Source organism: Camarhynchus parvulus, chromosome 5 (assembly GCF_901933205.1).
Source record: "Camarhynchus parvulus chromosome 5, STF_HiC, whole genome shotgun sequence".
In the NCBI taxonomy this organism is placed as follows: Eukaryota; Metazoa; Chordata; class Aves; order Passeriformes; family Thraupidae; genus Camarhynchus; species Camarhynchus parvulus.
In genome coordinates, this window is record NC_044575.1 from 51,810,252 (window position 1) to 51,824,527 (window position 14,276).

The 14,276-nt window shown below is 47.3% G+C and overlaps 1 protein-coding gene across 2 annotated transcripts; it reads right to left on the reverse strand.

The window, feature by feature from the left end:
* Positions 1 to 1,861: 1,861 nt before the first annotated feature.
* CKB (creatine kinase B) lies at positions 1,862 to 11,404 on the reverse strand. Of its 2 annotated transcripts, none has more exons than XM_030948556.1 (8): positions 11,289 to 11,404; positions 10,215 to 10,427; positions 8,949 to 9,103; positions 7,925 to 8,057; positions 6,870 to 7,041; positions 5,288 to 5,411; positions 4,412 to 4,601; positions 1,862 to 3,821 (listed from the first exon to the last, which is right to left on the reverse strand). In XM_030948556.1, exons 2-8 carry the CDS (start codon positions 10,405 to 10,407, stop codon positions 3,643 to 3,645), a joined length of 1,146 nt encoding a protein of 381 aa, XP_030804416.1. In that variant the 5' UTR covers positions 10,408 to 10,427; positions 11,289 to 11,404; the 3' UTR covers positions 1,862 to 3,642. The 2 variants fall into 2 exon arrangements, with proteins under 2 accessions (XP_030804416.1, XP_030804417.1); XM_030948557.1 differs by lacking the exon at positions 10,215 to 10,427 and adding an exon at positions 9,585 to 9,772 and having other exon boundaries at positions 3,452 to 3,821; positions 11,289 to 11,365.
* Between the last annotated feature and the right edge of the window lie 2,872 nt (positions 11,405 to 14,276).

Consider the following 14,276-nt stretch of genomic DNA (forward strand, 5'->3'; position numbering starts at 1 on the left):
GCCTCCTGCTTCCCCAGGGGAAAAGCAAAGCAAACAGGAGATGAAAAGCCTGTGATGCCATCTCCATCCTTAGAAGAGTGCCTTGCCTACCACACTACCACATTTTTTGTGTGTGGGTGGGTGGGTGGAGAAAAGAACAAAGATCACTCAAAGTCTTCTGCTCAAGTTATTCCATGTTGCGTAAAAATATGGTAATGCTCATCTGAGGACAGGCTGGAGCCTAAACCCTCCCAGGTGAGTGCTGGAGACATTAGGCAATAGCACCTTCGTTTTCCTTCTTGGCCTAGCAATGGATGCTGAGCAAAATGGAAAGCTGGAAGAAAGTGTTGCCCTGCCCTAGGGGCTGTGGTTGGAGCTGAGCAAGAATCCTCAGCGGAGAGCCGGACTGGAGCAGGAGCCTCCTGTGCCCCAGGCAGAGCACTCACCAGGCATCCAGCAGGTAAAACCACCTTGCTCCATCCCTTCTTTTTGTGAGAGAGCAGGGACACGGTTTGGCCACCTTGTCCTGGGAAGCAGGAGCCTCCCTGGAGGAGCTGGAGCTGCTCGGGGAGCAGCCACCCTGTCCCTGGCCTGGCTGGAGGCACAAGGGAGCGTGTGGGGAGCTGGAGCCTGCTCTGAGGGCTGGGAGCCTCCCCCGCCAGGGCTGTGGTGCTGAGTCCACAGGAGGGTGAGACACCATGAATCATTTTCCAGTAGATAGCACGGAAGTGGGATAAGGAGCATTTAAGCTGCCAGTGAGTGTAACATGAGAGGCAAATGGTTTCCCAAAGAGATTCATTTCTTGAGCAAGGACTCTGGGGTGCCAGCAGGCAGCCTGCTGCCTGTGCCACACGTGTCCAGAGGCAAGGCTTGGCACCCCACCAGCCAGGGCTGGGCAGCTGCTCCCTGAGGGAAGCAGAAACAGGAGGAAAGTGTAATGACAAACAGAAATTTCTCTTTAGAACATTATAAAAGTGGTGCATGTCTCGCAGCACCGAAGGGACAATGTGCCAGCCTGGAGGAGCAGGAAACAGGACAACACAAGGGGCTGCCTTGCAGCAGGATGGCAGCAATCATCCCTGCTCTCCAGTCTACAGGGGAGAAAAGCTCAGCTGAAATGTCACAGGAAAGCCCAAAGATGGCCCAAAGGGCTCCTGGCCCCTCTCCTCCCCCAGCACTGCTGGGACCAACAGAGCAGTCCCCATTCCAGGCCTGGTGAGGACGCTGCCATCACCGTGGGGGGTGACGAGAGCAGGAGCCACACGGCTCCTTCCTAAAAGCTACAGGACACAGGTGGTTAATGCAGGTTCCCTGGATAAAGCACAGCACTGACTGATAACCTTCCTCTCCTCTCCTGTCCCATGGCAGCCTGCCAGCACCTGGCACCATTTTCAGTGCCCAGAGCACAAACAAGCAAGCAGCTGCTCCATACAATCCATGATGGGCACCCAGGGCACAAGGGTAAGTAATGCCAAAGATCAAATCAAAGCTTTTAAGGTGAGGGGGCAGGAGCTTTAATCTCTCTCTTGATCAGAGGTTTTTAGAAGGTCCCACCTGGGGTTGGTCACAGTATCCACCTTTTGCCAGGACACATTCTTTCTCTGAGATACTTGCAATTGCTTTGCTTTGTACAAGCTGAAACAAAAGCATGGTCGCATGGCAGCAACACGAGGGAACACAGCAAAGGTAGTGCGTGGGAAAGAAAACCAATTAAAAAGAAATATTTTCTAGCTGGATGCAGGCATTAAAGACTGGCTTGCTGCTTTGAGCACAATTGTTTAGCCAGCTACAGGTGCTGTCTCAGACTGCAGGGACTCAGGGGCTGAAAGCAGACAAATGTAACAGCTCTGATGGGTTAAGAACATAGGAGAAACAAGATGCATAGAGAGAGAAATGTTTTTATTAGTCCAGCTGATATAGCTAGAAAAAAATAGACAAGTTTTCAGGCAACTCCTTTCATTAGGTAATTGCTGTGAGCGCAGTAACAACGCTGTGTTGAGGAGAGGCACCACTAAATGAACACTCTCTGATTACAAGAAGCAAAACCAGCTATTTGCCAAGCGTCTGTGAACAGTGACATGAAGCACAGCATGGGGGATCTAAAGAATATACAGAACCAACCGGTTGTCTCTCGCACCATTTTCTCTTCCCTGCTCTCACATGCTTTGTACAGAAAACTCCTGTGCTGATTAACTCAAATATAGGAACGCCCAGTACAGAACAAAACTCTTACATATGATCTCCTCTCCCCCTCCCAATTAACTTTGAAACACATACAAAGCTGTATTAAAAGAAAAAAAAAATCTTATCTGAAATGTTCACTCAGCCTTTTCTCACCAAAATTAAATTAGCTTACCCCAGCTGGAATCATCTCTTCAGCTAAATGACAGCCTGCAATCACAGCCTTAGAAATATCACAGCCTTTACAAAAGAAAGCTTCAGTTATCTACACAAACCTATATAAAGCTGCACGCCAAGGAGCTCTGCATCAACCTCTCATCACACTCCCTCCATCAAAGCTGTGTTTTAGCAGTGGGTAGAGCTGCTGAGCAGGTGCATCTGCATGAGCTGCAAAGGCTGCTCTTCCCAAGGGTCTGATGCTCCCAGTTAGCAATACTTGTGGGAAATGCTGCTCCTGTATGTTAATAATGTGATGCTTCCACACAGCGAGCACACGTGTACAGCCATTCTGGAGAACAGACCTACTTGATGCAATCTTGAGCTCATATCCAGAGAACTACCTGAGCTTGCAAGCCAGGCCCAATTTGGAAAAACTATTTAGCATGTTTTAATTGACTGTACTGCTCAGTTTTAGGTTCATGGGGCAACCGGTGCAGGGGCCAGCAAGAGTCAGCTGACTAAAGCTCATTAGCCGGCATTTTCCTGTAAGTGGCAGCTTCCAGCTCCCATCTCTCCCCTGGCTGAGCTGAAAGCACTTGAGAAGCATGGGCTGAATTAATCTAGGTTTCACTTCATCCCATACACTCAAAAGTGTTGTTGTTTACACTAGCTAGGTTGAAGACAAGCTCCTCCCCACAAAGCAGCTCAGGGTCACTAATACCATGGACTGGAGTCTGACCTCAGAGCCTTGCCCTGCACCCCTGAGGGCCCATCTGAGAGAGCAGCAGCCCTCTGATCCCAGCCATGTCTCCCCTCCCTCACAGGAACCAGCCTGGCTTGCAGTACTCAGGATTGAGTTTACAGTTGGCATGAGCAGATGCACAAGTCAAAGCCTTGGAGGTAGGGCATGTTTGCAGTGACTCATGTTTAACATTAGTTCTCAAATTTACAGCAACTACAATCAAGTTAAGAGGTTCAACTTCTGAAACTGCTTTAACAACATTTCAACTCAGCTGGTCTGCAGCAGCACACCTAGGAGGATGTGCTTGCACACAAGACCAGACCACCTAACATAACTATGAAAACCAAGCCACTTAAATCTCAAAGACATTCAGTTAACATATCTAAGACATCTCAGGCCAAACAATAGTTTATTTCATTTCATTTTCAGCAACATCTCAACCATCAAAAAATAAACTCTAACACAGATGGATGGAAGACTTCTCTACAGTGTAACTAAGTGGGCTCTGACCCCAAGGGTTTGAATTGGAGTGACATTTTATTATTCATCCAATAAGTTAGGAAGCATGAAAATAAAGTGCTTTATTTCTGAGCTGGCATGAGGTCATCAATGGACTGGCCTTTTTCAAGGCGTTTCTCCATTTCAATGAGAAGCTTCACTCCATCCACCACCATCTGCACCAGCTCCACCTCAGAGAAGCCAAGACGATCAGCATTGGAGACATCAAACACTCCTCCAACAGCAGCTGTGTCCACACCACCTGCAGCAAGAGATTCAGTTACAACATTGACCTCAGCCACAGCAGACAAGTCTGACTTTCCTCCCTCACTAGCTTGAGGCAGGGACACAGCAGGACCATTCTCTACAAGCTGCCACTGGTGCCTCGTCCCACATGCGGGAAGATAAAGCCCTGTGTAACTGCCAACATGAACCACAGAACATGCAATTAGGCCAGCTCTTTATTCTTCTGACCCATGAGCAATCTAACCTGAGGTCACAAGTACCCGCTGGAGCCATCTCCTAGCCATAGGTTAAACCAGGATTCCCACCCTTGCTTATGAACAGGAACAGCTGTCCCAGGTCCACCTTACCTGGTGCTCAAAATGACACAGAGGACATTAACTAGATAGCCAGACAAAGTACAAACTAAGTAGAGCACTGGCATCCTCAACTCCTCCGCTATAAAATTTGAAAATGTTTTTCTCTACATGGGCTTTAAAAGGGTTCCTTTTGGGTGCTGCGACAGGCACTGACAGTGTGAACCAAGAGATGGCTCTGGCCATAACTAGGCTTTTGCTGGTGTCCTAGGGCAGACTGACCCAGCCCAACAGTGTTATTATCAACTCTCACCTGTGCCTCGTTTCTGCAGCCGAAGTCTCTTGAGGACTTCTCCAAACTTCTCATGTTTCCCAAGGTGTGGGAGCTTGATGTGCACACCAGCACGGAGCCCTGTTCCAAGGTTGGATGGGCATGTCAGGATGTAGCCCAAGTGTGGATTCCACATGAACTCGTAGTTTTTGGCCTTGAAGAGACTTTCTATCTATAAATAGAAAGAATGAATGTTTAGAGATTGTTCTCTACCTTAAGATTGCAGAACATCCATTAGTGCTTACTTGCAGCTTCAGTCACTCAGCAACAGCCACAACACCCAGAACAGAAATTTCAGCCACATAAGCCTCCTCCCTATGGAAAAAATGGCCACCAACAAGGGGCTTTTAAGGCCTTCATCTTGCTCCTAGCAGTGAGACAGGCTAAGTTGAAAAGCTACACTCCTTATGTCACTATCTGTTGGGAAGCTGGATTTACTCCATGTCAAGCTGGCACATCTCAGGATCAGGAAAGGGGCCAGTAAAGCTCAAGCTTCTATCAAGACTAGACATAGAGAACTTGAGTCCAGCTTTGCCCAAGCACATTCAAGCAATTTCTCCTCCTCCCCAAGGTGTCTCAAAGCTTTAGAGAACTATGCAGAAATTCTTTAAAATACAGTTTGGATAAGGGTGCCACCACATTAAGCAAACATTCTAGATTGCACAGCTACAAGGCTTTTTGCCAAAACACCTGTTTTGGAACCCTCACAGCTCTGGATCTCATCAGGGTGTTTTCAGAGATCCAGGCTGTGAAACACAACCACGGAGGACTCCAGAGGAGGCTTGAAAGCTGCATTCTCAGATCTAACCAGACAACCATTTGCCATTTGAACCTACAGCCCAGACAATGGTGATTTACCTTTGTTAGTCCAGTACAGAAGCGGCTGAATACTTCCTTCATGTTGCCACCTTTCTGCATGGAAATAACTCTAAGGTGATCCTCCTCATTGATCCAAACAAGGAAAGTCTTGTTATCATTGTGCCTAGGAGACAAAGCAATCAGCTTGCTGTCTTGCCCACCTCACATTTTGAAGATGGCCCCAAATTGCTCATCACTGCAGTTTTTAGTTCAAGATACTCACTTAGCTGCTTCAACAAGACTGATCTTCCTTCTTTTGCCCACACAGGACCTGAGTTAAGCCGGTAGTTGTTACCCTGCTCTTTTCAAGAGGTAATTTGAATTGGCCTTTACAGAGTGAGTAATAACATGGCATTACCTAGTCTTACAGTATCAAAACCTAAAACCCCCTCATCCCCCAGCTCACTTCTGGCTCCAGTTTACAAATTAAGGTATTTCTGCTCAGCAATGTGAAAGGTGATCAGTAGACCTTGAGGGAGTCCTGTACAATAATGTTCATAATGACACCATGCATAACAAGCCTTTTTAGCAGTATTTTGTCAGATTTATGTCAAACTGCACTTTGTACCTTACTTTCACTATGAACTTTAGATCAGGGCTCTTCAGAGATGCTATATAAAAATCCTCTGAACAATGGGCTCCTCCTGCCCCAGCTTGCAGCTGACAGCAAGTACTATCATCCGTGTTTATCTTGCTAGTAATTTCTGAACTTGATTAGGATCAAAAATTAGCTAGTACCCAAGGAAAGTTATTTATGCAGACAACACTAAGACATTACACACTTCAAGTCTGTAGATTAGTCATGCTCAGATGACAGCACTATCTGGTGCTGGCAATCTGCAGGTAGATGATGCAATCTTAAAGGTGACCTACAGAAACAAAGCATGCTTCCTCTGGGTTGTACTGAAACAGCTGCAGTAATAAGATTGGAGCATTCCTGTTGATAAAAACCTAGCCCTTAGCTTACAAGGGAGCAAGTTAATTATGCTGCAGAAGCTCCTGAGATGCAGTTTTATGTAGGTGACCTACATTTAAAACAAGCAGAATCCTTCTATTCCACACCTCTGCATCAGTCAATTCCTGTCACTAAGTCTCTGGGGACAGGGGGGAGATCTCCTCACTAGCACAGATAAAACCATACCAGCCCAGCACCAGTGAGTTTCTGCAAGCAACTCACTGGGGAGTAACCCAGGGGAGTCACCACGCATCCAAGATCAACCCTGAGCTAAGAAAATGCTATGGTTTGTACCACAAGTTACTCTCAACTCTTGTGGGAAGAGCTGACTGTAGTGGCACATCTGCTCCTTTACAAGTGATCCACTTCCATAAGCTGCTTCAGTTTTTGCATGGTAGCTCACTAACCCATGCAGGCTCTGGTTCTGGGCTAGCCAAGCTGGCTTGTTCTTACCAGCACAAGAATACTTGTCCAAATTATGGTGGTTAACTGCAAGTTCTCTGTAGAAATTTCTCATCAAATACAGTAATATAAGGTGAGAAGTTACTACTTTGCCCAACAGTACAAGTCACCACTGAAACAGCAAGATTTTAACTTCTATGACTGCTTCCTCACAGACATACTCACCAGATACCCCTGGCATCAGGCCAGTCTCGTGCCATCCCAGATGCCAACAGAAGAGGAGAAACTGGCTTGTCAAACAAGAAGTGGTCATCAATCAGCTGCTGCTGCTCTGCATCAGTCATGTTCCTCAGAGCATAGTACTTCCCCTTGAGATCACCATCCAGACTACCCAGAGCTGAAAGAGAGAGACTCTTTTAGAATGGGACTGAAAGTTCTACACTTTCCCAGCACTTTGGAGACCACACACAAAGTATGGCAATGTTTGATCTGCTGGGTCTGGTTCCTCCCTTGCTTTCATCTGCAATGGCAGTGCCCTTGTGGCAGAACCTGAGGCAGTATCAGATGATTTGTCTGCACCTTCCAGGCTTATACAAGTAGCCTTTGTTCCCTTACATGCAGTATAGAATCATTACTGCTGCTGAACTCTACAAACGGAGACTGCTTTTCTTCCAAGGAGAACCAAGGTTATGAATATAACAAGCAGTATTATTCTAGTCAAGGACTGTTACCCTGCCCTTGAGAAATTTTGAAACAATTACACACTCAGCCTCCAGAACTGCACCTTGAGCACTGGGAGGCCATAGGAAAAAAAAACAGCTGAAGAGCTTCACTGAAAACCAGTGCTTATTCTATTCAGCTGCAGATTTGGAACAAGACTACATCTCTAAGCAAGCTGAACATTAATGAAAGTCAATTAAATGCAGCCACAAAATACTGCACCCCATGACTCAAGCCCTGTAGTTGCTACATACCTGTTACATTTCAGGTTTGAGCCCTGATGAACCAACCTCTTTCCCCACACACACAGAAGTTTTTGAGATCAGCAGAGGTCAACTTTAATGCAGTCCAACTTCCCTCTGCCATGTGCTCTCGCTGTCAGCTACAAGCTGCAATGCTGAGGCAGCTCTAAAGCAATGAGCCTTTTCCAGGGAAAGCTCCATGTTCAGACTAAGTCTCCAGGGAGGTGCCTTTTGCCAAGTGCCTCCATTTTCAAACTGCAAAGAGCACCTCTTGCACAAAGGACAGAACGGCCCTGGTGCACCCAGCTCTCACCTTACCTTCAACAGAGAGCTTCTCGATGGCGCGCCTCTCTCCTCGACTGCAGTGTGGGGGAAGGCAGAACCCACGGATGCTCCTGCCAGTTCTGACACGGGAACTCAGCACGTAATTGGGATCCAGGTCATCACCTCCCTGCAAGGTGAGCAAACCAGCAAGTAAAACCCTGTTACCAAGACACCTAAACACATGTAGCCTCCATGCATTTAAGAATGCACTTTACACCTGAGGCAGTGACTCCTTGGCCTGTAAGCCACTGCCTCACTTCAGGGCAATTCTCTTCAGCATCACATCAAGTATCTGTGTAACACAACTCTTGCTCTGAGGTCAAGGCTACAGATACTAAGTAGTCCTAGAAGACAGGGATATGACCAGAACATCAGTTCCATGTCTGTTTCAGACTGTGGTCTGGACTTCTGTTATCCCTTACAGATTTGCAATCTAGAGACATCAACATGAGGCAAAAACCTTCCTCAGGTATGAGAATTATTCTTTACTGTTCTCCCAAGTGTCTTTATTTTCAATGATTTATGGCTAGCGAATCAATATGGAGTTAGGAAGTCCCAGAGTTTAGCTAACAGTAACCTTTAAAATCCGTAAAATTATTAAGAATCCTTACTCCTAGCTGTAAAAATATTTATTCAATGGCATGACACCATCAGCTGGTAATTAAGATCCAAGATCAGACAGAAGAAAGTATTCAAATTTTATGATAGTCCTCAACTTCCAGGGCAGTGTTGTTTAGGTTGACTGTTAGAGCCCACAGCTCACGGAAACACACACTGAAGGTGTTTGGCACAACCCTCACTGCAGCAGCACCTGAGAAAAGCTCCTGCTGCACACAAGCTGCCCAGCCACTGACATCCCACAGCAGCAAGCTCTTCAGGCTGATTGCACCAGACTCACAGCCCAAGTGTCCGTGCTCAGTGGAAGCAAGGGGACAGAGCCTGAGCAACCAGCTTAGGCAGCTGCCAACAACTTCACAGTCCTCAGACCAATAATCTGTAATTGATCAAAACTTTATACCTGCAGGTTATCAGCATTCAGGTCAGTCTTGTGCTGATCACTTGGTTTGTAGCCACCATGCCTGTCTTCAATAACTGGATCAAAGAGCTCCTTGAACACTTCATAGGATTCTTCATCACCAGCCACACATCCTACTGTCATTATGAAGGGATGGCCTGGAGTGGTAATAAAGTCAGAAGAGCTAAGTTTGGGTGACATTTGGCTGTACTCCAGTGCAGCACTAACCAGGCAAGTTCTTTAGTGGCAAGTCTAGTCACTCAGAAGTTCATTCTTACATAGAAACATTTGGAGAGACCCTACATTTTACACTTCATTCAGTTCGTCAAATGCAGTGCTATGGAAACCCATAGCTATTGTCATTAAACCAGGCTCATTTGTCAAGCTTGGTTTAGGACAAATTTGCACAGCACATCTAATTTGACTAGCTAATTTAGATCACTGCATAGAACTTTATGTCTAAACAATCATGCTTTGCTGCAAGCAAGCATGCTTTGCTTTTTGCTCCTTCTGCTACAGAGCTACATTTCTGTAGTCTGCTCATAAATGCCACCTCCACAAGATTAGTTTTAAGTCACCATATTCAAAAGCACCAGTTACTTCAGCTGGTTCACACGGAATATTCTCAATGCATTTTACCAGGATTATCAACCCCAGTCTGAATGACATCATCCAGGGTGAAGCCACTGGGCGTGACTCTGTCTCTCAGTTTCTCGTATAATTCCAGGGTTAGAACTTTGGCCATGTGGTTGTTGTGGGTGCTCAGGTCCGGATACTCCTCATCAGGAGGCAGTCTCTGATTATTTAGTTGGGCCATTTTGATATTGCTAGAGTAAAAATAAATACTGTAATGTTAACATGTAAACACATCTGCTCCCCCTTTTTCATAGAAGTGCTAGAAAACATCATGTAACCAGTTTGGAATAGGAAGAGACCGAGATTGTCAGGTAATCTTTTTTTCCCCCCCCTCCTCAGATGAGTTATAATTAGAATGCATTTGGTTTAACTTTTTTTTTCTCTCCAGATTGAAAGTATTTAGCAGAGCAGTTACATAATAAGTGTCTGGGAATTGGTGTGTCAGATCACAGCATGAAACATAGCTTGATGGAAACATGGCCTCCCAACAGAGCCATGCCTTTAGAGCAGTCTCTTGATGCTTTGGATTTGTCCCTCAGTAGCTTGAGAACTTTGGGTTCTCAAGCATTGTCAAGAAGCACTTCCAGTCAGGAGGGAGAACAGATCATTATGCAGACCTAACGATCCCATTACCTGGGTTGTCAACCCCAGTCTGGATACAATCATCCAGGGTAAATCCACTGGGAGTCTGTTTATCCCTCAATTTCTGGTACAGGTCCGGGGTCAGCACCTTAGCCATGTGATTGTTGTGAGCTTTCAGGTCAGGGTACTCATCCTCAGGCTTGTACTTCATCTTCAGGAGGTTGTGGCTGTTTGAGAAGGGCATGGCTGACCCTACCGCAGTCACTAGGGGAGAAAGACGGGAAGCCTTTCACTGGGGGTTTGGCAGCCTCCGAACCGCCCGGGGGAACGCCAGGCACCCAAAAGGTCACCTTGGCTCACGTTCCACCCGCGCCCTTCACACCTCTGCGGCTACACCACCTTCCACAGGCGCCGAGGAGGAGCAAAGAAAGTAAGTTCTTCACCTCCAGTAGCCTTGCCCCGTCCCCACCATCCCGGCCGCAGGGGCACAGGTTCTCCCGCCTCCGGGGCGCCGCCCGGGTGAGGGGACGCGCCCAAGGTCGCACAGAGCGGCCGCTGCACAGCGGGCGGACCCCGCGCGGCTCCGGGGCTCGGGGAGCGGCCGGGCCGCCGCCAAGCGGGGGGTGCTCGGCCCCGCCGGGACCCCGGGCCGGCCGGCAGGTGAGCGGGGCGGCACCGCCGCACCCTCGGCGCGCGGCCGCGCCTCCTCTCGCCGCTGAAAGGCGAGGGGAGCCGGAGGAGCGACGGCGCCCTCCGCGTCCGCGGACACCCGGCTGCCCCCCGACCGGGGAGGGGAGGGCAGCATCCAACAAGCCCTTACACAACAGACAGCTCCCTCAAGGGACCTGGACGGGGCGAGCGTATGTAACTACCCTGCTAAATACCGGGTTAATCTGGTTTTAGAGCCCAACCAGGCCCGGCGAGCACCTGCGCCGCTCCCCGCGCCCCCCGCACCGGCTGCGCCCCTGCCCCGCGCCGCCCCTCGCGCTCCTCCTCAGCCGGACCGGCTCCACCCCACACAGCGGGGGAGGAAAAAAAAAAAGGAAAAAAAAAAAAAAAAAAAGGAAAAAAATTAAAATCCTTTGTTTAAAGGCTGCAGAACGGCTCGGCTGCCCCGGGACTTACCGCGGGCTTCGCAGCTACAGCAAGAACCTCCGCGACGCTCCGCGTACTACACCGCCCGAGTCCGAGTGAAGCTCCAGCAGCCCCGCCGCGCGTCTTTTATATAGAGTGCAAGCCCGCACCCCCATTGGCCGTTATTTATAGCCCATTCATTCCATTGGGCCGCGCAGCGGCGGGCGGGGCGGGTGCTGCGCCGCCGGCCGGGCCCGCGCTCGCCGCCATTTTGCTCGGCGTCGGGGAGGTCGGTTGTGGGTGGTGGGACGCTGCGGGCCGCTCCCGCGGCGCTGAGGCGGCCCCGGCGCGTCCGTTAGCGCCGGCGTGAGGGCAGGAGTCCATCTCGTGTGCCACTGGCTGGGGCGTGCCAGCGCACACCAGCGTGGCTGGTCGGAGGCTTCACACCTTTGCCAACACCTTAGTCGGGGTTCAAACGCGGGTCTGATAATGCATCACCCCAAAGTAAGGGTTATGTGGCGTGCGGACTGGCCGTGCTGGGAGCCTGGTGAGCTGCAAGTGCCCCGAGCTGGCAGAAAGCCCTGAGGCGGCTGCGGATGTGGCACGCAGCCCCCGGCAGCCCGGTTCTGCAGAGGGAGGACCTGCACCTCGCCTCCAGCACCTGCGAAACCGTGGGCTCGTTTTACAGTTTAATTCGAAAGGAAGTAGAGTGATGGTGTAAATCGCAGTGAATCCTCTGCTCTTGTCATGTGCCAAAAAAAAAAAATTCTTCAGCTTTTATTGGAGAGAGGGTGATTTCCTGCTAAAGACAGGCACAGGAACTCTGGGATCTGACCTATCTAAAGCTCACCTGAAATTCACAAAAATAGTGACTTCCACTGGTCTTTGTAGGAATGAGCAAGTTTGTCCCAAAGCAAAGATGCAGCTGAGAATCCTGCTGTTTGCAGAAATTGCAATATGTTAACAATCTGAATGAGTATCTTGATTTACTTTCACCTTTACATAATAGTATCTTTATCTTTCTCTGACGTGTTTCTCACAGCAGAACCCATGTTTATCCTCCTGTCCAAACAGAGTGTATTTATCCATGAGTGTGCAGATCTGAGTTCCAGAGTTGCTTTCCTTGACATGAGCTGTGAATGTCAGGAGACATCACCTGAAACTCTTTCCCCATCACAATCCTTTCAGCACCATGACCAGTACCCTCACCCTAACAACAAGAAGCATGTGCACTTTACAGAACTGTTTAGGACTTAAAAATAATAATATACATATAGAGGAAATCATTGCAAAATAAAAAGCCTAGACTGCTTCAAATAAAAATGTGCTGTGTTTGGCTGCCATCCAGATTTCCGAGTTATTCCAGGTCTGGTAGACTGAGATGCTGAGTATACAGATCTCCAGGAGAAGCCAAGGGCTCAGCATCTGTGCAAGTCCAGTCTCAGCTTCCGGATCAAAGAACAAATCCTCTCTCTTGGTCTCCTCTGCACTTTTAACCTCACAAAGTCTTCCCCTATGCATTAACAGTTTCACACAATGCTCATGTTTCAGAATAGTGTAAATTGCAAATAATGCATGGCTAGACAACTATTAAATTATTATAAGTGTAAAATTGTACCTAGAGTCCTCAATAAATTACAATATAAATGTAATATTACTGGATTACCTCAGCTACAAACATCATTCTGATTTTGGATTTTTTTTAATGTAAACCACAAATATTTTATTCTTAATTTGAAACAGGAATATACTAAACCCATTTTCTTACATTATGGCATATTTTTGTGGCGGTATTCTCCACAAAAAGAAAAAAAAAAGCCAGGTTCTGAAGGCTCATTTTATCTTATTCCATAATCTATTGCCACACAAAAAAAGAAGCAATCAACTGTTCTGTAGTTTAATTGTTCAGGAGATTTCTGGAGTCAAGGTCACCCCAAGATCCAAAACCCAAGGATCCGTTTCATTGCATATGCTCTTTTTCTCCCAGTCTTGCAGAACAGGGAATACCAGTCATGGTGAGCAGGTAGAAGGCTCAGTGTGCCAAACATTACAGCACTTCTAACACAAACACACACCTCTTCTTCACAGAACTTGAGTGACATGGAAAGAGTCAGGAACACAAAATCATGAAAATATACCCAATTTACACGTTTGACAAACAATGCATCCTCTACCCCCCTTTTCTCACCACTATTTATTTGACAAATTTCTAGCACGCAGTAAGTCAGAAGTGGCTGGGTTTTACTCAGACAGCATTTAAAGATTTGCTGAAAGCTGTGTGTAAATTGGATCCTATCTTTGTCACAGCATTCCGTGCCAGCTTCCCTAGTGACTTAATTACAGATGCTGTGCCCTGTGTCAACAGCCTCTGATCACCCGCTTTATCTGCCTCATCTGCTGGGAAACACTCGCTTTGGATAAGCCTGTATGGCCTGTTAGACTGTGATAAGGGCACCAATACTCACTTTCCATGCTGGGATGGTATCTTAGTGAATACTGATTTATATGCTACATTTCCAGTTGGAAAGGTGGGCTGATTACTCCAGAGATCTTCGCACTGAGCTTTAACAATGAAGAATTAAGGGAAGTTAATCAAGGGCCATGCAGCTAACTTCCTAAGAGGCTTAATTATAAATGTTGTGTGGTGTGCAAGTGCAAGAGGAGATGGGTGTTACCTAGTGAATGTGTCTTCTGAAATTACTTGCGTGAACATAATATGAACCTGAAGAATTAGGGGATAAACATCATCTTGGAACTATAGAACAATATTCCAAATTAGGAGACAACAAGAGAAAGTGGTTTGCTGTGAACAACTGAATTGTTTCCAATTCCTAATCTACAACTCATGTAGATCTCATGTACCAGTAGATTAAAGAAATTGGCCATAGCTCCATCTGCTTAACTTGTCAAATGAAACTTCTCTTCCCATTTATCACTTAAAATGTATTTGCTTAGTTATTATCCTTGGTGTGTTTTTTTTCTCACTGCTTAGGCAGGCTGTTGAAAATTACCGATTGTTTCCAGTGAGCTGAGTGCCTA

Excerpts from the sequence above, each read along its gene's own strand:
- CKB (XM_030948556.1), bottom strand. The coding sequence starts at position 10,407 with ATGCCCTTCTCAAACAGCCACAACCTCCTGAAGATGAAGTACAAGCCT. Across the intron at positions 7,042-7,924 it reads CGAGAAGCTCTCTGTTGAAG|CTCTGGGTAGTCTGGATGGT; the intron begins GTAAGGTGAGAG and ends TCTCTCTTTCAG. Across the intron at positions 5,412-6,869 it reads CCTGATGCCAGGGGTATCTG|GCACAATGATAACAAGACTT; the intron begins GTGAGTATGTCT and ends TTTGTCTCCTAG.